Raw genomic sequence first — 24,178 nt, forward strand, 5'->3', positions numbered from 1 at the left:
AATGGATACTGGAAATATGTATTTATTTAAAATGATCTGTTATTGTTTGGGGCGGGGGTTATTTACTAATACTCTGGGATTGGTGAGCACTTAAGAGTTGAGTACTCTAACTGGTGTCGGTCTGAAAAGTTTTTTTTTTTCTTTTTATAGTAATACCAAAAAAAAAAAAAAAAAAAGTACTGTACTCGTCTGTCTGCTGTTGTTTGTAGTCCTCCTGTCCTCGTGGTGGCGCCAAGTGACCCCCGGTGCCGCGGTGCTGCACCACTAGCACCGATATAAATAGTTCCCGGATGCGAACCGACAAGTTCATTTAAAGAAATGTAAAAAAAAAAAAGAAGATAAATGTACGTGTGTCTTGAGCAGGTAGAGTATTTTTTTAAACAGAACTCACCGAGGTAAGGTTGTTTACATTTAGAAATGACGCCATGTTAGTTTGTTGTGACACCGAGCTGCTATGTCGAAAAATGCCAGCGAATACGAGGCTACCTGATTAGCTAGCCGCTAACATAGCTCACCAAACATGTTTTTCCAAGTACATTTAACCTTTAAAACTGCGTTTGTATCGTAATATAAAAATGACTAAATTGTGCTCCTGTTTCAATTGTTTTTTGCCTTTAATAATCTTATCTCGTCAGATGTTTTGTGTGATTTTTCTCAAATATACCGAGGGGTGCAAAAGTCAGTACAGCACACAGTTTGTTTGATTAATAAAACAATACCTTTTGTTGAGCCACATTTAGAACAACGTACAAATCACAATTAAGTGTAATTATGTGCTCAAATGGCTGGTCTGTCCAGTTTTTACACTCAAACACAAGTCGACAGTTTTTCATCAATTATCAATTTCTTTCCTTACCGATTTTCTTTTTAAATCAGCAATGTTCACATTTACAGAGGAAACACAACTCTTGAATTTGGAAATGTTTTTTTTTTTTTTTTTCCCATTAGCTACAGCATGAAACTTTTCTTGTCACTCTTTAAATTTTATCGCCTGTAATGTTTGCAGGGAGATGCAGTGTGGCTCCACATTCTCAAAGCGTATCCAGCTGAAAGTCCACTGACAAAGGGCAGGCACCGTGTATGGTATGTTCAGTAAATTTAGTAGGACTATAATTGAGACATGTTATGATAACGGCAGATTGTCACGTGTTAGGACGCAGCCAGGACTTGGCAGAATTGACATAAATAGCTGAATTTGTGACTGTGCTTACTGTACATTGCAACTAAAAAGTTAGATTTACTTGATTAAACTTTTCATAGAAATAGATGTCATGCTCAAGAAAGCCATTTTGTGTTTTTAAGTTGAGACTCATCAGTTGGTGATGGCTCACCAAAGGCCACTCATCGCCATCATCACAACGCTCCTTGGTGCCACCTTCGGCGGTCTTCTCGTGTGGCGAGCGTTTAGCACCAGAAAGAAGCGGCCACCTTCCGTCCAGAGGGAAACGACGCTTCCTGTCGCCTCAGAAGCCGATCGGCGCGCCCCACACGAGGAAATGGAGGTGGCGGAGTATGATAGGACCCAGGCGGCCCCTCCTGTCTGCCTCCCGTCCTCTGAGAAGCTACTGGCGGTGACGCCGGTGATGGTGAGCTCCCAGGAGGAATGGCAGCAGCTGTGGCCCTCGATGCAGGAGGACCTGGCGGCGGTCCCGGTACTGGGACTCGACTGCGAATGGGTAAACATCAAAGAATTTTAGGAAAGGTCACATCGGACTAGGACTAGGGGATTAATCAGTTGGCTCAATTAGCTAATTAACTCATAGATTTCTGGAATTCTCAATGAAAGCAGACTTATCTTTGTGTTGAAGCAAATGGAGGTAAATGAGCTCGTTACCTGGTTGAGGGGAAAAACCTACAACTAAAGCCAATCTGTGACAGGGTTTTTACTTTTTGGACTTGAATTGTCCACCTCTGATTTTCCCCGCTATTAATTTGAAATAATGGCCTGTTTGGGGTGGAAATTAAAGGAGTTTATTTTATTTTTTATTTTTTTGTCAGATAATCGATGAATTCATAATTGCAAGTTGCAACCCTAATGTATAACTGCCTCTGTAATTCTAAGTGCAGTCTATTCTTAATGTTACAGCAATTATGCTATTTTGAAAAATGTTACAATTTAAGGAGATTAGTTTTGAGATTTTTTACTGAAAAAAGTTGCAACTTTAAGTGGAAAAATTCATCATTCCATGAGAGAAAAATCAATTTTATTAATTTTTTTTAGGAAAATGTTGAAATTTTAGCCAAAACTTTGGGGGTCTCTTAGTTGAATAAAGTCAGTTTTTGGAATGAAATTGTAATTTTACAATGGCATTTTACAAAAAAAATGTCAAAATATTAGTTAATAAAAATAAAAACTTAGGGAGGATAAGCACAATTTTCAAAAATGAGAAAGAAATGTTGCAGCTTAGTTGAAAAAATTTATATCTCCATGTTGGTTTGGCACCAACTATTGAAGAAAAAGTCACAATTTTGCAATGTTTCACAAGAAAAATGCCAATACTAGTTGCTTTTCCTATAAACGAAGGGAAGAAAAGTGAGAACTTTTATTTTAAAGAGGAAGTTAACGCCAGATTTTTCTTTACAATACTCTGTTCTCTGCAGCCTAAACACAGTATCCTGATTAATTTTGTGTTTGTGGAATATGAGTTAAGCAGCATCCGTCCATCCATCTCAGAAGGCATCCATTTTGTCACTTGTTGACTGTAAAAATGACATCACTTTCCTCAGAATGACCAAACATGGCTCAGCTTCAGCATCAGGTGAGCTGTGATTGGTCGTTACCTGAGCAACTGTGATGTCATTTTCAGTCGACAGCAAGTAGCAAAATGGCCGCCCCCTGAGATAGAGATAACCAAATGAGTTTTGCTGCAACTCATTCCACAAACGCAAGTTTAGACTAGAAACGCCGACCAGTCGTTCTTTGCGCAGGTATCAGTGAATGACTGCCCCCAGGTGGTCTCCCTGCTCCAGCTGGCATCCTATTCGGGGCGGTGCGTGTTGGTACGGCTTTCGGCGTTCTGCGGCGCGCAGCTCCCACCGGAGCTGGTGGAAGTCCTGCGTGACCCGCACATCCTGAAGGCGGGCGTCGGTTGCCACGACGATGCCAAACGGCTGGTGCGCGACTACGGTCTGTCGCTCAACTGCACGGTGGACCTGCGCCACCTCGCTCTGAGACAAAAGTGAGTTTTCCCCTACCGTTTGTCGCAGTTTTGCTTTTTCCGCTCAAGCAATTTGTGGCTTTTTATTTTTTTCCTCAGAGAGGCGCCGGTGAGTAACGGGCTCGGCCTGAAGTCGCTGGCAGCGGATGTTTTGAACGTTTCGCTGGATAAGTCACTGGAAGTGCGCTGTAGCGACTGGGAGGCGGATGAGCTGACGCCGGAGCAGGTTCTTGCATACTCATTTTTACCTCCACCAAGGAATCTGGCTTTTTTTGGGTCGAAAATGTTTTATTCATGACTCTATTTTAAAAAATTGTTTCGAATTTAGATTCATAATTGCATAGTGTCAACCCATCTTTGGATTTGAGAGGCTGCATCAAAGCCTTATGTATGCTCTAGCATAAAAAAAACCCAAAACGTATCAATACGTCTTTGGGAAACCTAAAACATTTCAAATAGAACGTATTTTTACGTTTTTGGGAGCAAATGAGTTAAAGTACAGTGAACACTGAACAGTTTGAGTGGTTATTTTCTCCCACCTGCATTTTGTTCCTGATTGGATTGGGTCAATTTTAGTCGCTGTTTTGTATTCATTTTCGTTTTAGTCATTGTTGAGACAGGAAACGGGAGGCGGGGGAAAAAAGAAAATTGTGACAAATTTTTCGCCACAATTTTTATCACTGGTGTCCAATGATACTTTACTGATCCGCAAGAAAATTCACAAATTTGTTAATGCCAATAAATATTTGTTTTGTAGATGGCATACGCCGCCAAGGACGCCCAAGTGTCCGTCGCCATCTTTTTCCACCTGCTCGGCCTGGGCCCCGAAGCCCTCCCCGCTTCTGCCAACGGGCTTTCCTACGCCACGTTGGCTGCCCGCTGTGAGGGGTTTGTGGACGTGCCCTTCAAGGGACGGCGGGCCAACAAGGCGGACGAGCGCCGGGGCTGCGCCGGCACAGAGAGGACAAGGCGAGCGCGCGGGCCCCTGAAGGCCATGTCCTCCAGCCCCGAGAGCCCCGAGTCTGGAGATCAGCGAGTCCCAGACCCCAGGAAGAACAACAAAAGGAAGCCACTGGGCGTGGGCTACTCGGCAAGGTGAGCTGGATTCCAGTCAGGCCCGTTTTCAGATGTTGTGCAAATGAATTTTTTCGCCGTGTTGCCAACCAAGGCAGCCTTTCCATCTTCTCTGCACAATTCCAACATCCGCTTGATTTATTATCCTCACCGACAGTTTCTGTTGGAAGAACTGATTCACTTGAAGTCAGCGGTGATCATTTTCATTCTGCCATCTCAAGTACCCAGGGTTATTATAGTTTTGGATTTTTCCATTTGAGTTAGTTTTTATTTTGTTTTGCCGCCTCCACCATCATCCCAGGCCCCGCTCACAGCCTGGACCAGACAGTCAGACCGCCCGCCCAAAGGCTCATGCCTTAAATTACCACAGTCTAAAACTGACATTTTTGCTGTAATTATAATTTTAGTTTTGTGAACATAAAATGTAGTTTCAGTTAGTTTTTGTTTTTTTTAAAAAGCATTTTCGTTTTTTTTATTTTGTTAACAAAATTGTTTTTTTGAGTTTTAGTTTTAGTTTTTTTCGTTAACTAAAATAATCTTGGAAGTACCCCAGTGTGTTTAGTTTTTACTAACATTATGAAGAGGTCTATTATAGTAAACGAAAAGTTTTCCTGTTGTGTGTCAGGAAGTCTCCGCTGTATGACAACTGCTACCTGCATGCCCCCGACGGTCAGCCGCTTTGCACGTGCGACAAGAAAAAAGCCAAATGGTACCTGGACAAAGGAATCGGAGGTACGCTGTTCATACTGTATATTTGCAGTTTGCTATTTGTTTTTTGTTTTTGTTTTTAAAGACCCTATCCAGTATTTATTTTATTTTTTTTAAGTTTTTATGCTCTTTCAACACTACTCAAAGATGTGACAAATGGCACCCAAGCCCTGTCTTAATAATGGTAATTGTCCTCAAGGAAGTACGTTGACGTGATACAACTTGCCTGAGATAAACTTAGCATCTCGGGTAGTAGCCTTAAGTTGATTGACTGTCTAAGTGTGGTATAGATGCGGGACAACTCCTGCGTGCAAGCGATTTGTCCCGAAATGCCAGGGAAAATTATATTTATTTAATTTTTTTTACACCTTGTGATGCTTGGGTTCCAGTGCTCCACAGTGAGGATCCATTTGTGGTGAGGCTTCTGTTCGAGCCATCGGGACGTCCGGATTCCCAGCAGGATTATTACCTCACCGCTAAGCAGAACCGCTGCGTGGTCTGCGGGAGAGAAGACTCCTACATTAGGTTTGATTTTCACCTTTAAATCTTTTCCATTTAAAAAAAACACACAAAAAAAAATAAATAAATTCTAGCAGCCAATTTGGCTGACCCATTATGGTAAAATGCGAATGGATTGGAATTAGGATTTCAATTGACTGTCAAGCCAGTGTTGGGGTTTAAAATAAGACTTTAAGACAGAGTTAGGGCTACAAGCAAGTTTTAGTATTGGGGGAAAAAAAATAGGGTTTCAAGTGGGTGTTCTGGGTTTAAGTGACTTTTTAAAATTAGGCTTCCAAACCATTGTTGGTGTTTTTAAAAATGGTGTTTTAAAGCCAGAGTTGACGTTTTCAAGCTAGGGCTTTAAGACGGTGTTCGGGTTGAAGTTACGCAACATTAGGTTTTCATTCCAGTGTTAGGGTTTACAAGGGGTGTTTCATCCCAGCGTTAGGGTTTTAAATGGCTGTTTCAAACCAGGCTTTAAGACAGAGTTGGGGTTTCGAGCAAGTATTAGGGTTTAAAAAAAAGTTTGTTTTGTTTTTTTGTAGATGTTGAGTAACATTAGTTTGAAAGAATGACTTTGGATTCCCCCACGCTTCTCAGGAAGAACATCGTCCCTCACGAGTACCGGCGGCACTTCCCCAGCGAGATGAAGGATCACAACTCTCACGACATCCTGCTGCTGTGCACCAGCTGCCACGCCGCCTCCAACGTGCACGACGCCTCCCTCAAGCAGCAGCTGGCCGATGACTTTGCTGCTCCGCAGGGCTGCGAGGAGAGCATGCGACCCATGGAGGACCCGGACAGGCGTCGGGTGCGCTCGGCGGCCCGCGCCCTCCTCACCGCCGGCGGGGGGCTGCCCTGGTGGCGACGGGTCGAGCTGCAGGCGCTCATCAGGAACTTCCTGGACGTGGCCGACGAGCGAGAGCTAACTGAGGACGAGCTTCGCCAGGCCGCTTCCTTGGAGACCAGGTGAACACGCTTTCACACTCGCTGTGTATTGGTGTCCTTGGTTTAAAGCTGGCGTTACCATTTCGAGTTAGGGTTTCAAGTGATGGTTTGGGTTTCCAATTTCACTTCAAGACCCAATTAAGGCTGCAAGTTCAAAGCAATGATTAGGGTTTCAAACATTTGAGTTTCCAGCCAAGGTTTGGGTTTTGGGACAGCCCAGGTTAGGTTTTGAAATTTATATTTTAACTCAGGGTTCACATAACCTAACTTAACCCAATCCTGGGTTGGATTTTCAAACTAAGATTTTAGTTTTAATTTGGGCTTCAAAACACGTTTAAGGTTTCAAATTAGGATCCCAGTCTTAGGTATGAGGATTTCAACACGACTATTATTGAATTAGGATTCCAAACCTGATTTTATGTTTTTTTTTTGTTTTTTTTTGTTTTTTTTTTTCTTAATTAAAGCAAAGATTAAGGTTTCAAGCATGGGGTACTGTTCCAAATTTTGGGTTCGAAGACATGGATAAGGTTTCAATTTAGAGATTGAAGCCAAGGATAAGGTTTCAAAATAGTTTGGCTTTCAAGACATGATTATGGTTTTAAATTAGGATCCTAATCTTAGGTGTGAGGGTTTCAACACGACTACATTATTGAATTAAGATTCCAAGCCTGAGTTTATGATTTTTAGCAAAAGATTAAGGTTCCAAATTTTGTTTGAAGACATGGTTAAGGTTTCAAATTGGGAATCCATGATGCTGGATTAGTTTAAATTTGGAGTTTAAAGCCAGAGTTTCAATTTAGGGCTTGAAGCAAAGGATAGTTTCAAGCGACAGTTAGGGTTTCAAAATAGTTTGGCTATTTTTACGTAGGTTTCCAAACCTGGTTTACTATTTGAAGTTGTTTAAAGACTGGGTTAAGGATTCAAATTAGGATTCTAAGCCTGGATTTGTTTCCATGTGGGGTTTAAAAATTGTTTCAATTGAAGCTTTTGGACATAAATATCCTAATCATCAATCAAGTCTAGGGTTAAAGTTTAAGACCGGGTTTTATGTAAAATGTTTAGTTTTGAAGATTTCAATGTAGGGTAACTTTTATGCCAGGTTTTGAATTTTTTTTTAACAAATTAAAGTTGTGACTCTGTCCCCAGGATTTCAAACGAGGCGTACGTGTGCCACGGCCAGAAGGTGGTGCGCGCCTACGCCGAGCGAGGCCCGCATGGTCTGATGGAGCTGGAGCGGCGCTGGAGGCAGCACTTCCTGTCCACCATGCGCCCCAAACACCTGCCGCCGCTCTGGTGCGTCCAGCACAAGCACAACAAGCTGCTCCGCAAGTACAGTGACGACGTGCCCGTCAAAGACAACTAAATGGTGGCCACCGAGCTTTGCAATCACCACGCCGTGGTAGGATTTTGCTTTTTAAAAAAAAAAAAAAAAAAAAAAAAAAAAAGAGAAAGAAATGGAAAAAAAAGATAGAAGCGACAAACTTTGTGAAATTTAGAGATTTTTTTTTTTTTTTTTTAAACTAGACATGCAGCTTCCTGCTCTTAATCTTTACACATTGCAGGTTAGCGGCTAATGCTAACGAGGCTCTTCCTTTTGTTTCTTGTCGCTCTCGCCCACTTTTTTTCTATTGTCAGCCTCGCTCAATAGATCATGTTGTGCTCTTTTGAAAATGTCATCTTTTTTGATCCCCTTGAATTTATTTGAAGATGAGATTTTGACCAGCGTTCACAGTGACGGGAGTGACGCTAATGCTAAATGCTTACGTTTCTTATTGCTCCTGCCTGCTTTTTTTCCCGCTGGACTATTGACCTTTTCAGTCAATAGATTCGGTTGTGCTTGTGAGCATTTCATCTTTTTGGATCCCCCCTTTAATTTAATTGAAGATGTAGTAATTTTTTTGTGCCTTCTGCCTACTTCTCTCAACTATTGTCCTTTCAGTCAATAGATCACGTTGCACTTTTAAATATCAGCTTTTTTCCAAATCCCTTTCAACTTCTTCCAAGATGAAATTTTGACCAGCTCGTGAAGTATGTTTGTGTGGGAGTTGCCACTAATGCTACTTAATATTTCTCGTCTCTCCCATCCACTTATTTTCCTGACGATTGTCTTATTCAATCAATAGATGAAGTTCCACTCTTGATTTATGTGAGCTATTTGATCCCCTTTAATTTATTTTCAAGCCGAGGTTTTGGCAAGCGCTCGCATTGGGGATGTAGCAACGGTAATGCTAAGTCCTTAGTCCGGAATATTGTCCTTTTCAGTCAATAGATCAAGTAGTGCGCTTTAAAAACGTAATTTTTTTTTTTGGTTCCTTTGATCAATTTCAAGATGAGATTTTGAGCATCTTACTCAGGGGTGGGGGAAGTGACGCTAACAGCTAGCTCGTGCGTAAAATGCTCTCTTTCCCAGGAGCGGGACGCCTTCTGAGGTCCATGTTCTAGTGGGTCTCCTAGTCCCGATATAGCCCAAACGCACCACTAGCCCGTTGAGCGTGATTTAAGACGACCCTCCGAAGCGGACAGAAAATGTTGTCTTTGTAAATGTGAATGAAATACTGTTAATAAAGTTTGTAATGAAATTGAGAGACAAAATGACAAGCTGCCACATTCACTTTTTTATTCTTTCATACAAAATCACAGTTTTCATAAATAGTCTGTAAAAGCGGTAAAAAAAGAAAAGTGGTATGAATCGCTTGAACGATCACATTTTTCATCGTTTACAATCCAAGCTATGCTGGGTTAAGGCCTCTAGATTTTGGCATGAGAACAATCAGTCCCAAAGAGGACTGAACAGATCGTTTCTCAACGGTCAGTGTCAGACACTACGGACAACGGCAACGGTGGCACACGAGTCTGCTCATTCCAGAAGGGCTTGCACTCCACTGGTGCCATTTTCTTTTTAAAAAGTGGCGGTGGCAAGGAGTGAAAAGTCACTCCGACATCCTTTTTTTTTTTTTTTTTTTAAACTGCATGTCCATGAAAGCCTCCAGTAGAAATGTTTCTGCCCAAGGTTTTGCGTGCTAAAGTACTGCATATCCTTACTGCGACCATTTCAAAAAGTGAACATGTGGGAAGTCACAGGGAGTCCTGAAAGGTTTTTAGTCCAAGTCTTAAACAGAGACAACTTGAGAAAGTTCTTCAGTCACTTTTTTTTTCTTAGTCTTTAAAGTTTCACCATCACTTTTTTTTTTTTTTTCCCCTCTCCAATAAAACACAAATTTGGGTGAAGTTTTATGGAAGGGAAAAAAAAGATTGTCACGTTAACAAACGCTCACTAGTGACCAACAGGTGCGTGGAGTCATTTGGTTCCTGGCCCTAAAGGGGAAGTCAACCTTCAACATTTCTGGACAATAATATGTTATATGTGACCTCACTAGTCTAAATATGGCATTCTGATTAATATTACATTTGTGGAATATGATCGAGTTAAGCAGCAAAATCCAGCCATTTTTATACATCTCAGGGGGCGGCCATTTTGCCACTTGCTGTCGACTGAAGATGACATCACAGTTGCTCAGGTAACGACCAATCGCAGCTCACCTTTTCTGAAGCTGAGCTGTAATTGGTTGTTTCTTGAGCAACTGTGATGTCATTTTCACTTGACAGCAAGTGGCAAAATGGCCACCTTCTGATACTGGATAAAAACTGCTGGATTTTGTTCCTTGGAGCATATTATTGTCAACAAATATTTTTGGGTCGACTTCCCCTTTATTGGTCGAGTCTAATTGCAGTTCCGAGTTATGAACCACGTAAAGCTTGCATGAAACTTGGTCCAGGTCTCAAAGCAAATGCTGGCGTCTTAACCCAAGTCCAGTGCAGTCGCTCAAAAGTCTTAAGTCATTTAGATCGAGTCTCATGTGAATCTTTTGGTCCAAGTCCTGGGGAGTTCTGAAGGGTTTAGTTCAGTTCTAGCATAGGGACGATGAGTCACCACCACAAGTTCCAAGCTACTAAATGATGTGAAACGTGGTCCAAATATCAAGCAAATAGTCTTTGTCTCAAAAGTCTCTTGGTTCAACTCTTCCACAAGTTTGTAAAATGGACGTTTCATGAATATTTCACTTCATTTGGTCCAAGTCTTAGATGAAGTAGTCCTTTTTGATTTAGTCCTGGCCTTAATCAAGTTGTAAATAGTTTTAGCTATTTGATCTTATGCAAGTTCTATGCAGGTCGCAAATTGTTTTGATTGGAGTGTCATTTCAGTTCTGTGTCTTTAGTCACTTGGACCACACAACTTAACCAAAGTACCAAATTAGTCACAAAGTTGCTAGTAACACCAAAGTCATTAAGTCTCGAGAGACCTACCTGTAGTTTTTGTTTTGTTTTGTTTTTTTAAGCCAGTTAACTCGTTTGATCGAACTCTCATGCAAGTGTGAAGTCCTTCTGGTCCAAGTTTATAATTCCCAGGTTACTTGTTCAAAACTGAAGTGACATCATCTCCCAACCTCTCTGCCTTCTCCTTCGTTCTGGAGACATTATTGCTTTACAAAAACATCCAACATTGTTCTCGTCTCTCTCTCTCTCTCTCTGGGACAAAAGACGGGGAACTTTTGTTTTTCACAGCTTGAGCTACGGTGTGTCTAGCAGTGGTGCGGGTTTCCCAAAAGGACCCAAAAGTTGCTGGTGTGTTTGTGGGGGGGCCGGGGTAACCAGTTCTTTGGAGTTAGTTTGGACTTGAAACATTGGCACATGTTATCAAAATAAATACCCTGGAAACTTGGCACTGCTGGAAAATAATTTGTAAAAAAAGAAAAAAAATCAAATACTACGGAAACCATAGCGCTCCTATTCAAATAGACTTTTTTTTTTTTTTTTTTTTTTTTTTTCAGCACAAAGGTACACCAAAATGTCGTATCTAACACATAGGAACTATTTAGTGCTTTTTCTTTGTCATATTTCCTCAATTTTTTCCAAACAAGCAATCAAAACCAAGCCGTGTATCATAATGCCTTCCATTTTCAATTGGCAATCCAAAGAAAAACCCTGAAAACGTGACTCATTTTATTGCATTTTTGTTTTTGAATCGAAGAACAAAAAAAAAAATTAAAATGTCTGATTGAACCCTCCCACTTTATATTTCAATTTTTGGCACAAAGCAAAAAGTCAAAATGGACAGTTATGTGTTGTTTTAGAGTTTAAAGATGTTTTGCTTCTCCAAATTACAGAGAAGCAAAACGTGGGACTCTTAACAAACACATGAAAATTGCTTTCACTGCTGTTTATGTCCAATCGAAGCGTTTTCACCTAATATCCACACAATAAACAGATGCATCGACGTTTTTCATTTTAACCATTGAGCTGAAATAATAAATACAGTGAACATTTAATCTCCTGTCTTCATATTTAGCTCCCTTCATCACTGTAATGAAATCTCAATTCTGCCTTCATGTATTTGTCTCTTTCTGTCAATGTTTTTTTTTGTTTTGTTCTGTTTTTTAACTGTGCATCCAGAAATGTGCATTTGACATGATTTTCTGAAGGAGTGGAATTTTGTACAAGCCCTTTCAGTTTCATTCCTTCCTTGCACTGTTTTTAAATTTAATTTTAAATTAACCAGAGCCAGGTTGTTGTAATTGCCGCAAGAAGCCAACAGATGGCGGCAAAGCCATGCATATGCCGAAATATGTGCATCTCAATTCGTTTCAAAATACTATTTAAGTGCGTGCATGAGCCCAAAAATGGTAAATAAGAAAATTGGTTCCCAAAATGATCTGCGAATGTTGAACCACGTTTACAAAAATGCTCTGAACAAAGTGAACCAATGCGCCTTTCCAACTTCCAGGTCACATAAACACGACGTATTTAGATATAAATACACTTGATTTTCCCCTTTGTATTTTTGATCCAAGCCAAAATTTTACACTGAAAAATTTGGAAATTTTCAATTTTATGTTTGACTTAAAGTCAAAAACAAAAAAAATAGTCACGTTTTCATTTGCCATTTAAAAATGAAAAGAATAAATGAAAATCTTCCTTGCAACAGACAAAAGTCAAGCTTTGGGTTGGCTCAGCTGGGAGTTCTAGCGGAGCCTCACAGGTGACCCCCTAAGGCGCTGGTGACGGGTTGGTCTGGGGCCCTAAGGGGGCCCGCCGACTGTCCCTGCAGCCGCTGTAGCTCCAGGATGCTGTCAATGGCGCTTTGTAGATGTTCACTAAGCATGCTGTCTTCCTGCAGAGAGCCGATTGGCGGGCTACAGGGCGGCGGTGGCGGCACGTCCAGCCTGAGGCATTTCACCCTGGGGGTGTCCTGTGGATCTGGCGCTTGAAGGTTTTTCTTTTTGGATTCCGCTCCATTGGGGATCTTGTCATCGCGCCGGGTATGCCGCGACGCTCCGTTGGACAACCGCCCCGCGCCTTCCTTCCTCTCCGCCGCCGAGTCGTCGATGGAACTGTGCACCACTTTGCGAGAGCCGCACTCCTGCTTGATGGTGAGCCTGAGAGCCCCCCGCGAGCTGGAGCGGTACGTCTTCAGTCCGGGCGGGCGGTCTGACTGTCTGGTCCAGGCTGCGAGCGGGGCCTGGGATGATGGTGGAGGCTGCGAGGTCCCCGAGGAAGATGCTGATGATGAGGTCAAGGACATCAGGAAAGACTCTGAAATAGGAATTTGAGATGTTTGGCAACACAATGTGAAAGCGATTCACTTGAAGACAAACTGAAGTGAAAATGCCGTACACCGGTCATGTTTACGAGTGGCTAACCTGGGTCTCTGTGTGCCTGTCGCCTGTCCTCTCCCAGGGAAAAACGCTCCGCCTGTAGGAAGAGACGCTCCAGCATCACCATCTCAGCGGACGGACTCTCCTGCTGCAGGAAAGGGTTCAATTTGTTTGTTTTTTTCCTTCCATCAGGACACACTAACAAATAATCTTTTTTTTTTTTTTTTTTTGTTTACCCATGCTTCCCTGACCAGTAGCTGCCTGTATTTGTTCACCATGTCCTTGGTGCGCTGCAGCAGGAACCGTGATACCGTGTCAAACTCCTGGTCCACTATAGGAGGAACCACATCAGTGACATTTGTGGGTGATACAAACCGAATCATACTGCTAGACACAAAATTAAAGGTAAGTAATTTGACCTAATCGACTTAAAGGGGAAAGTCCACCTTAAACTTTTCATGATAATAGTATGTTATATATGACACACTAATCTAAACATGACATTTTTATTAATATTACATTTGTGGAATATGAATGATGCAACAAAATCCAGTCGTTTTTAATCCATCTGGGGCGGCCATTTTGCCACTTGCTGTCGACTGAAGATGACATCACAGTTGGCTCAGGCAACGACCAATCACAGCTCACCTGTTTTCTGAAGCTGAGCTGTGATTGGTTGTTACCTGAGATCTGAGAAACTATGTCGTCATTTTCACTTAACAGCAAGTGACAAAATGGCTGCAAAATCCAGCGATTTTTGCTGCGTATTCCACTAACGTAATATTAACCAGAAGCCTTATTCAGACTAGTGGGGCTGCATAAACATATTGTCTATAATTTTTTGGGGGGGCTGACTTCCCCTATTTTCTTTAAAAGCATACTGTAAATGTAGAATCACTATAAACGGAGGGCTTTGGTGCCATCTTGTGGTATCTTAGAAAGTGCTAGAGTACAAAATCAAATTAGTTGAGATTACAGCGAACAATCAATGACAAATAAAAATTACAAATTAAGATCAATTTGCAAATCGGCAAGAGATTCCTCCCAATTAGGGTCTGTTTTTCACCGCCGGAACTTTTGGAGGACTTTTCAGTTTACCGTGGTCAAATTCAGTTTGCACGTTTTTCCACCAACAATTTCCAGGGTAATTAAATTCCCCAGGGGTCATCCAAGTACTATTTCAGGAGCAGAGTCTTGCTGAGTCAGGCAGGAACTTTGAAGGGGGAGTGGGCTCATCAAACTCGTACGTCATCAAACTCATTTGAATGAATTACCGAGAACTCTTAAGATGCTGTGGAAACACAATTATAAATTTCCTGCTGAACTTTTACAACCAAGAATTCCCTTAACCCAGAACTTAAAGATCCTTGGCTTGTTGGTGGAAAAGCAGCTAATGCATCAACATGCACAAAAGAGAGTTGTCAACCAACCTAAAGCTAAATCCTCCTGAGAGGGCGGGTGTCCGGCGCAGACGTGGTACGGCAACAGGCGGCGGGCGGCATCCGTCAGGGTGCAGAAGGCCGGACCGGTGCGCGGGTGCTGGACCGCCAGGTGGTCTGAACAAAGCAGTTGCTGGAACCTGACCAACAGTAGACATTTTTGTCTCAAAATACAACATCAGAGGCGGGTCGGGAATATTTAAGTTCAGTATGATGTAGTTTCAGTTAGCCTTTATTTTTATAAAAGCATTTTTGTTTTTATTTTGTAAAGGGGAAGTCAACCCCATTTTGTTTTTTACTTTGTTCTATGTAGCCCCACTAGTCTAAATATGGTATTCTGGTTAATATTGGCTTAATGGAATATGAGTTACGTGGCAAAGTCCAGGTGTTATTATCCATCTCGGGAAGCAGCCATTTTGCCACTTGCTGTCGACTGAAGATGACATCATTGTTGCTCAGGTAACAACCAATCACAGCACAGCTTCAGAAAACAGGTGAGCTCTGATTGGTTGTTGCCTGAGCAACTGTGATGTCATCTTCAATCGACAGCAAGTGGTAAAATGGCTGCCTCCAGTTGGTTTTTGCTTCATATTCCACAAATGTAATATTAATCAGAATGTCATGTATAGACTAGTGAGGTCACATATTATTGTCAGAAAAGTTTAAGGTTTACTTCCGCTTTAAATTTGTGTGTTAGTTTTTGTACATATTGTAATTGCAGTACTTGTAATGTACTTGTGAGGAGGTCTCTTTGGACCTACCCATCAAAACAATCCCACCTGTGATGTCGGGTTGCTGGTGTTAGGATTTCCTCCTGCTGCAGCTCCACGCCTGCCAGCTGTGTCGCACCGATGACAAAAGATGATTGATTACTGGAGCAAAGTTAAAATGTCACGCGGTTTCCATTTTCCCACCTGCTGGTTTCCTGGCACGGACCCACCCTCCCTGGGAGCCGGGAGCCCGCCCCGGTGGCGCTCCTGGGCGATGGGAGAGGGCGACCGGACGTCAGGAGTTTGTACGTCGCTCTCGACGACCAAGGCAGCTGTCGGTGCTGACGCAAAAGACACAAGCGTTGTTTTCATTTGTGTTATTTACTGCTGTTGTTTTAAGTCTGGAAAATGGATTGATATGTTGAGAAGAGTAACTCACTGTTTTGTATGTGCTGTCGGACAGGGGTGCCCACCCACCCTCCAGCTGAGGGGTCCGGCTGCTGTTGAGGCACTGGGATGCTGGGGGGCAAAGAAGGCTCAGAGGACGTCGCCTGGGAAGGTGAAGAAAGCGTCCCCCCGCTGTGGACAAACAAAGCCTGCGAGCCCCGGAACTGATGCGAAACCCGGTACGGGACTTGCTGCCGTGGGGAAGAGCCCTCTAGTCCGGGAAGGGGGTTCGGATCGGGGAACGTGGCCGAGTCCTGGAGCGAAGCGGACGAGCCCAGCGGGGACGTGTCATCAGAGTCGGAAGGGTCCGATGTAGTGGTCGCCGGCGGGGTGGGAGAGTCCACCGGTGCTGCCCCAACCAACAGGTCAGATGGGATGGGAGAGCCAAGTGCTTGCTGAGGTACAAACATTCGATGAAAAACGGCAGTTTTTAGTTAGTTTAGTTGAAGCAGCTCCCATAACTAAAATTCTTCTAAAATTACGACTTTATTACTGAGTTCTTTCTGTATTTTCTTTCTTATTATGACTTTTGTGACTGTTTTCGCAAAAAAAGTAATATTTTCAGACAAAACCATTTTTTCTGAACCAAAAAATGGCATAATTATGACTTACTCTCATAAAACAACCGAAAATGTATTATCGTAAAATTAAAACTAAACCAATTACAGCTTGTAAATGACTTTTATTAACCTTAAATATTACAAATGTAATTATAAATATAGTTTTGTCCTTAGGTTGTGACCTGTTTTAGTTGTTGCATAAAGTCATGGTTCTGACTCAGGGACTGGGCCACATCATCCACCACTTGGACCACATCGGGGGCGGGACAAGGTTCCGTTGGGGTCGGCAGGACGGTCTCCACGGGTGGCGGCGAGGGGGCAATGGGTTGCACCGGCACCTGCTGCTGGGTCACCTGACCCACGCGCTGCATGGGTGGAAAATTACAACTTGTAATATTTCTTGAGTGGAAAATTACAACTTCTCATTGGTTACTTTTTGTTTTTTTTCCTCATACAATTACATTTTTTTTCTTTGCAAATTTTGTATTTAATTTTTCTGAATTACACCTTTTTTTTTGTAAAAATATTTTTTGTAAAATACTGCTTTTTCCACCTAAACTTACTACTTTATTCTGCTAAAATAAAAAATAGATATTAATTCTCATAAATTGATATTTTATCCTTGTAATTCCCCCCAAATTCCCATATTTTTTTATTGTAAAATTATAACTTGTAAATTACTCATCTTAAATGATGATTTTTACCATGTAAGATTACAACTTGTTAATTTGTATTTTTTTAATCTACCGGTAATATTACATCTTTGTTCAAAAAAAAATTCTTGTTTAAAAATTATTTGTTATCCTAAAATTATGGCCTTTTTCACATAAATATTACAAATACATATTACATATGAATATGGATATATAAATTACATAATTTTCATAAATCTCCCCAATTTTCTTTTGCAAAATGACTCATATTTTAATGTTATTGTACAGTAACTTACGTTTGTTTTCATGTAAAATTTTGTACTGCAGCGTTACTCATAAAAAATTCGCAAGTGGTAAATTATTTCTTCACCTTAACTCTTTGACTGCCAAACGTTATCCCAACACCAACCCTGACAGTGGCAGCCGATTTCGAGTATTTCCACTGCATATTTCAAAGCAAACAGAATATTGTTCGGTATGACGACATAAACATGGTGGATACCATATGAAAGATTGGATTCCATTCTTTCAGGAGAAAAGAAAAAGTATGTACTTTCTACCTTATTACATTTTCTAGTAATCACCATTTGAAATTAGGTCATTTGTGACATAAGCGAAAATACAATAATATAACGAGAAAACAAGCTTTTTGTAAAATGATAAATTTTTTTGTACAACAGGGACTTTGACACTAATATTTTTTGTTTAGTGACAAGGCAGCGCTGCACAAGACGTTGCGCTGCCCATTGAGAGAAAAAAAAAATGTAATAAACGTAAATTTACGTTTATGGCAGCATTCATTAGGATTTTAAAATACGTCATTAAACGTTTTTGGCAGTCAAAGAGTTAAATTACCATTACACCCTATAACCTATAGATTAATGTTAAGTCATTGTAACATAATTAGTAATAAAAGGTAACTTTTTTTTTTTTCTTCTTCTCAAACTACAATAACGACTTTACTCACACCAAATTCCAACATGACCAAAATGCTCAAGTTGTAAACCTCCATTGTGATTGGGTACGTCACCTGTTGATGGAAACTTTCCTCCGTGCCACTCCTCTCCTCAGGGATACCTCCCTCAGGTAGAAGCACCACCGAGGCCGTCTGGAGGCCCAGCTGGGCGTCGGTGACGGCCGCCTGCGTGGGCGGAGCCGCGAAAGGCAAACCCTGCACCACCGAGGGGGTGTTGACATTGATCAAAGTGATGTGGTTTCCCAGAGCCGGTCCGTGCACCAGGGCGGCCCTCTGCCCCTGCCCGCCGCCGTTCACGTAGCTCCCGGCGAGCTGCGCCGGCATCTGGAAGACGGTAGGGGAGAAGATGGCGGCCTGGCCGAGGGTGAGCTGCCCCGTGGTGGTGAACACGGGGCTGAAGTTGAGCTGTCTCTGGGGCACGGTTAGGATCTGCGAGCCGTCCACGATCTGCCCGCTGAAGGGAGTCCCCCGCGGGCCCGGAGGGGCGGCGGTCAGTAGAGGTCCGGCAGCAGGCTGGGCTGGGAGAAGGAACTGGTTTTGGCCTTGGAAGAGTCCCTGAGGCTGGAGCATGAAGGAGCCGCCCTGGTTGAGCAGCTGCAGGCTGACGGGTTTGGGGAGGGGCTCGGAGGGCGCCGCGGCGGGAGGCTTCTGGGAAAGGAGAATATTTGGAGAGGCGGTCCCAGGAACGAGCGTGAGACCCGGAGCCGGTTTTTGCCCTAAAGGCTTTGGGCTAATCTGGACCAGTCTGGGCTGGATGCTGATGGGCAGCTTGGGTTGGATGGGGTGAGGGGCACGCTGCAGGACGATCCCCGGGGCCGCGGTGATGAGAGGTCGGGTGCTCACGGCTTTATTGACAATCATACCAGAACTCTGAACCAAGGAAGTCTCCGGCGAGGGGGCGGGGAAAACGTTCCCAGGTAGGAGCCCCATCAGCTGAGGAGGTGGGACGGGTTTTAGAGAAGGGCACCCCGGCCCCACGGCCAGCAAGGAGGGCTGCGGCGGCTCCACGGCCGCCTGAGTGTCTCTGGGCAAGGCCGTCGCCCCAGTCTTTGCTACAAACGGCACCGTGGGAGGCATTAGGACAGGTGGGTAAAGTGAGTCCCCCGTTTGGGTGACTGTCTGCTCCGTAATGTCGGCCTCCTTCAGGCTCTGCTGCAGGATGTCGCAGCAAGCCACTTCCTCTTCCTCCTTCGCCGCCACCTGGAAAACCAACACCGTTAACATTTATTTATTTGTGTTTTTGCCTTCATTTTTCATTGTTTTAATGCACTGTGTGAATGCTGAAAGAATTTTTCTTCTGGCACTTATTTTGACATGCATCTACTTCCACATAATTCTTTCTATTCACATCATTCCAATTTCAACATATTCCCAAAATTCACACCTTGCAGGCTATTATCGTACCCATTCCAAAAATTCAGTTTCCCCCAGATTCACAATTTTCCGCCATAAATTCCTCATTCATTCCCAATGGGACAATCAACACAACAGAATCACATTGTTCCCATTTGAAATTCAAAACATTCAACACATTTTTGCTCACCTCGGTAACGATTTTCAACATGCCTAAAATTTGCACAGCCCACAAAAAATTCCCCATCCACGTTATTTAATAGCATTCAGGATAATTCCAAATGCATCAATATTTTTTTTCATTCAGTATTTCAGCATTCACACACAATTTCTCTGGAAGTCTTGCTAGTGTAAAATATTCCTTGACTAATTCTTACCTCCTCCTTCGACTGGCATCCGGGTGCAAATGGAGACTCCCCTTGCGACACCTCCCCCCGCTCGGGGTCGTCTGCGCCCTCCGGTGAGGAGAGGAGGGCCTCCTCCAGGAAGGAGAGATCCACGCAGCCTGTTGGCGGCGTACTCGGGGAGCATCCGTCATCCCCCAGCAGTGAGACGGGACTCTAGAGGCCGCACAGAGACAGGAAGACGCATTCACACTGTTGTACATAAGGTAGCATTTTTTGTTGTTGTTTTTTTTTTTTTTTTTTTTTTTTTTAAACCATCAAATTCAGTGCCAAATCATTGTTAGAAGTTCAAACTTGTATGGCACAAAAATACCACAAGCTTTATGTATCTGTGCCATCTGAGTTTGAATTTATCACTTCTTTTTTTTTTTTAACCCAACAAATTTCTAAAATGATACTCTCAGTATCAAAAAAATTGCTTAAATTTAAATTCTCAGAGTTTCAACTTGAATTTAAGGTTAATTTTTGACAGATTTTTTTCACCGTAAGAAAGAAAAAACTATAAATACAATACATTGCTATAGTAAAATAAACACCCAAATAAAGCACAGATGCCTGAAAAATCTTCTTAAGTAGAAACCAATTATTTGTACTTTGTCACTTGCCAGCTGGTCGACACTCACCGGGGCATCTGCGAAGAGGGACGTCTCCCCAGAGGAGGCGCTAATAAGCAGGTCTTCGGTCTGCAGCTGGCGGTAGGAAATGAGGAAACATTTGAGAGCTAAAATGGAAGCAATCAACTAGTGGCGGAAGATTTTCGTTCTTTAGTCACCTCAGCCGTCCCATGAAGGAAGTCATTCAGGGCTTGGGGGTCACTAAAACACAAAGGAGTCACAATTCCATCTGAGAAAACGAACTTTTCATCGGCATCATCACATCTTTTCTGTTTGTCATCACAAATACATCTAAGTTGATTCCATGTGGCACAAGTGCTTTACCTTCAATTTAATTGTTCTGCATGCTGATTGTATAAAGAACAACATTTTAAGAGTTCTATTTTCCTTTATTGTGTGACTGTTTTGAGTTCAAAGCACGATCATGCATGGCACAAATTAACTCATACATCAAGTTACAACTGTATTTCATACTAAGAGTAATTATTTTATTTTTTATCTGGAGCAATTATGCCTTTATACAGTGCTGTGCTATTTTTTCTGGCCCATTTCAGGACAAAACTCACCACAAAACATCAAGAAGACAAGTCCCGTCTTCATCCTCCATGTCCACTGCGGGAGGAAGATGCCGCATATTAAACAAATAAACAGGTCTGTGAAAATGTCTTCTGTCATTATGTATACGTGTGTAAATTAAGATCTAACAAGAACAAAATGTCAGTCAATTGTATATTTTTAATCAGATATTTTTTATGTTTTTGCACATTTTTTAAACTTAAAAGTTCAGATTTAAAATGTCACAACCAACGACTTTAAATTTTCTGATTGAAAAACAAAAGGTCAGTAAAAATGTGCTTTTTAAATTATGTATATTTTAAAAATGCTTTATTTACTTACATAAATGCTTATATATAAGAAATTCTAAATGTGTATTGAGTTATTGTTGTGAAATTTTCCGCAGTTAGGTGAGATGAATGAAATGGTCTGGAAAACAATTTGTCTTTTGGGTTTCTTTATATTTGAAGCTTCAAATATACCAATACACAAGTCTAACACAGTAAGAATCATGCGAAAATTCTTTATGATGCCTGGTTAGGTTTTTGGAGGAGAAATGGAGGGTCAGCTATAGGCAGAAAGGCAAGCTTAAGTTTGTTCCGAGCAGGCTTATCAGTCAAGGTCACTTTGCTATTGCTTCATGTAACAAGAAATGAAAAGCCCATTGTTAAAGAAAATACAGGTGTGTACAATAAGGTGTAAACATATGTTAATACGTGCTAAATAATTATTTTCCATAACATTTAACTTAAATGGTTGCATTTATATTGTGTGATTAAAAAAAAATGCACACAGGTCAGTAGCTTCTTTATATTGTGACCATTTTTAAAAACTGTTTTAAGTATATTAAAACATTTATTTCAATTAAATTTCACAATATGACTTGTTCTTATGATTGAAATGTTTTGATTGTCTTACTTCAATGATGTGAAAGAAAAAGTAGTAACTGTTTTTTGAAAAAAAAAAATCTTTGTTTAATGTACCTTAATATTTTTTAATTATGTAAAAATTAACTTAAAAAATATAATTAGTATTTATGATCAAAATGTTCCAAATTCAGTTATTTTGTTTATACTTTTTTTTTAAACATTTTTGTTTTAATTATGTAAAAATTGTACCAAAAAAATGAAGTTAAAAAAAATCGATTATCGTTTCATTTGATATGAGAACTCCTGCCAGTGACGTCATCGACCAACATCGCTTAAAAGTTAAGGCATTATAGTAATATTCATTATTAAAGTCGCCGCCCCCCACCGCTCAATGGGTTTAGGGAGCTCCCTTAGCATAACTGCACCTACTTCACTGGCGAGAGGCTCCATACAGAGCGGTCGGTGTGAGCGCTGGTGGCCGCCTCATGGGGAGTGTCGGCCGGGTTCGGTCATCTGAAGGAGTCTGTGGCTGCTGGAGGTGGTGGTGGTGGAGGAGGAGGTGGGGCACTCCTGGTCGAGGAGGATGTGAGGGATGCGGGGAGACGGCGGCTGCTGGAGCATGGCTGCTGCGGAGGCTCTGGAAATACAACATAGTTCAGTGTACCCCCTCATTCCAAAAAAAAAATAAAATGAAAAAATAAAATGGGGGCGCATACGAGGGGTTGTTTACCCCACCGACAACCGCATTAGTAGCTACATCACGCCCCCAACCCCCTTCGCAAACCACCCCTCAAATAATGTTTACAGTAAAAATGTTATCAAATAATTTTCGTGGGGAGGGGGCGGGGTGGTGATGAGGATGTTGTGATGTGAGAAAAAGGGGCTGATGCTGACAAAAGATGCGGCGCGTGGAAGCGTCGCGGCCCCCGCGGAGCAGCGAGACACGCGCGCTCCCTCGCTCGTCGTCTTCTGACGAAGAAGTGAGTGAAGATGGGGAGGGGAAAAAAAGGGCAAAAGGAGAAGACTCACCCCTTCTTTGTGCTTTATTGTCCTGTCAAGCGGGCCTCTGCGCCATCGATTCTCACTCAGGGCTCCTTTCAGATGCTAAACGCAGGAGGGGGGGGGGGGGGACGTGGTGTGTGCGTGCGTGTGAGGGGTGGGTGTGAGAAACAGACGGCAAGAGTCGATCGCACGACACAAAGGTGCAGGGAGAGAGAGGGGAGGAAAAAAAAAAAAAACACGGATCCGCCGTGAGTATTAGCGGATGGCAAGGCGAAGGGCGGCCGTTTCCTGAGCACCTTCAGTCGGATGAGCGCTGGAGGCGAGCCCCGCTCTTCACCGACGGGCTCCATTCCATAACCACAGATTTCAAATATTGTTCGACCGCAACAACTACTTAAAAAACACGTAAAAACGTATTTACAACTAGTACTTTTCAACTTTATTCTCCCAAAAAATTTCCAGAAATCACTTTAGACACTTTGACTTTACTCTCATAAATGACTGCTGTTATTTTTTCAGTAAAATTCCAACTTTATTCCCGTAAAATTACAACTTGCGAATTACTTCTTAAATTGCAGCGATTGTCATAAATTAGAATACTTTTTTTTTTAAGTTATTGTCATGTACACCAACTGCCAGGTGAAAAGTAGCACTGGGTCCAAAAACCTTTTTTTTTTTGTTTTGTTGCATGCACACTATTTAAAATTGCCAGGTGTCATCCATCCATTTTCTTAATCGCTTATTCCTCACAAGGGTCGAGTGGGGTGCTGGAGCCTATCCTAGCCGTCTTCGGGCAGTAGGCGGGGTACACCCTGAACCGGTTGCCAGCCAATTGCAGGGCACACAGAGACGAACAACCACTCACGCTCACAAGCACACCGAGGGACAATTCGGAGAGCCCAATTAACCTGCCATGCATTCTTTGGCATGTGGGAGGAGACCAGAGTACCCGGAGAAAACCCACGCAGGCACGGGGAGAATATGCAAACTCCACCCAGGAAGGCCGGAGCCTGGACTCGAACCAGAGTCCTCAGAACTGGGAGGCGGACATTCTAACTCGTCATCCACTGCCAAGTAACACAAATTGGATGAAAATATAGCCCAAAAGGGACAGAGTCAAAGCTGGGTTATTTTTACGCATGACCATTGGGTTGAGAATTTGACCCAGCATCTTGGGTCAAGATTTTGATCCAACAGGAGGTAAAAAAATGTCCCATATTGATGAGTTAATGCTACTAGGAAATAGTTTACTGGGCGATTAGTATTGTTGAAAATCACAATTTTGTCAGAAGAAGCAACTTTCCTAACAGCAAGTCATTTGGATGAGATTTTTGGCTTCAGCCACCTAAATCGAATCTTCAACCCAATCTGCTGGATCCAGAAAACAGATTCTTGCATAATAGTAACCCAATCTGCTCAAAAGCTACAGCTCCATAAATAAATAAAAATTGACAAATTGTAACGTCGTAAAAAAAAATATATTTTCTCTTGTAGCACTGCAGTATTTCTCTGATTCTTTTGTGGAACTAATGACTTCTTTTTGCATAATTTCTC

General features: G+C 42.2%; 2 protein-coding genes across 18 annotated transcripts; one reads left to right on the top strand and one right to left on the bottom strand.

The window, feature by feature from the left end:
- The first annotated feature begins 270 nt into the window (after window positions 1-270).
- exd2 (exonuclease 3'-5' domain containing 2) lies at window positions 271-24,058 on the top strand. Of its 17 annotated transcripts, none has more exons than XR_013287748.1 (15): window positions 278-363; window positions 1,007-1,083; window positions 1,303-1,676; window positions 2,929-3,179; window positions 3,258-3,384; window positions 3,916-4,253; window positions 4,858-4,964; window positions 5,330-5,465; window positions 6,042-6,410; window positions 7,536-7,788; window positions 12,565-13,447; window positions 15,655-19,790; window positions 20,193-20,279; window positions 20,753-20,849; window positions 23,378-24,058. XR_013287748.1 is itself a non-coding variant. In XM_077540052.1 (10 exons), exons 3-10 carry the CDS (start codon window positions 1,323-1,325, stop codon window positions 7,750-7,752), a joined length of 1,899 nt encoding a protein of 632 aa, XP_077396178.1. In that variant the 5' UTR covers window positions 278-363; window positions 1,007-1,083; window positions 1,303-1,322; the 3' UTR covers window positions 7,753-8,981. The 17 variants fall into 17 exon arrangements, 1 of the variants encoding a protein (XP_077396178.1); XR_013287750.1 differs by lacking the exon at window positions 23,378-24,058 and having other exon boundaries at window positions 15,655-18,912; window positions 19,593-19,790; window positions 20,753-21,635; XR_013287749.1 differs by lacking the exon at window positions 23,378-24,058 and having other exon boundaries at window positions 15,655-16,588; window positions 17,923-19,790; window positions 20,753-21,635.
- Window positions 9,997-22,799, bottom strand: LOC144032290 (BRD4-interacting chromatin-remodeling complex-associated protein). The gene is made up of 15 exons (XM_077540050.1): window positions 22,652-22,799; window positions 22,052-22,259; window positions 20,765-20,810; window positions 20,357-20,399; window positions 20,208-20,273; window positions 19,558-19,740; window positions 17,882-19,027; window positions 16,381-16,563; window positions 15,631-16,033; window positions 15,396-15,532; window positions 15,261-15,319; window positions 14,473-14,621; window positions 13,279-13,373; window positions 13,088-13,190; window positions 9,997-12,980 (listed from the first exon to the last, which is right to left on the bottom strand). Coding segments are annotated over exons 2-15 (3,174 nt in total). The 5' UTR covers window positions 22,053-22,259; window positions 22,652-22,799; the 3' UTR covers window positions 9,997-12,420.
- Window positions 24,059-24,178: the final 120 nt, after the last annotated feature.

This window comes from Festucalex cinctus, chromosome 12 (genome assembly GCF_051991245.1).
Source record: "Festucalex cinctus isolate MCC-2025b chromosome 12, RoL_Fcin_1.0, whole genome shotgun sequence".
Taxonomy (NCBI): Eukaryota; Metazoa; Chordata; class Actinopteri; order Syngnathiformes; family Syngnathidae; genus Festucalex; species Festucalex cinctus.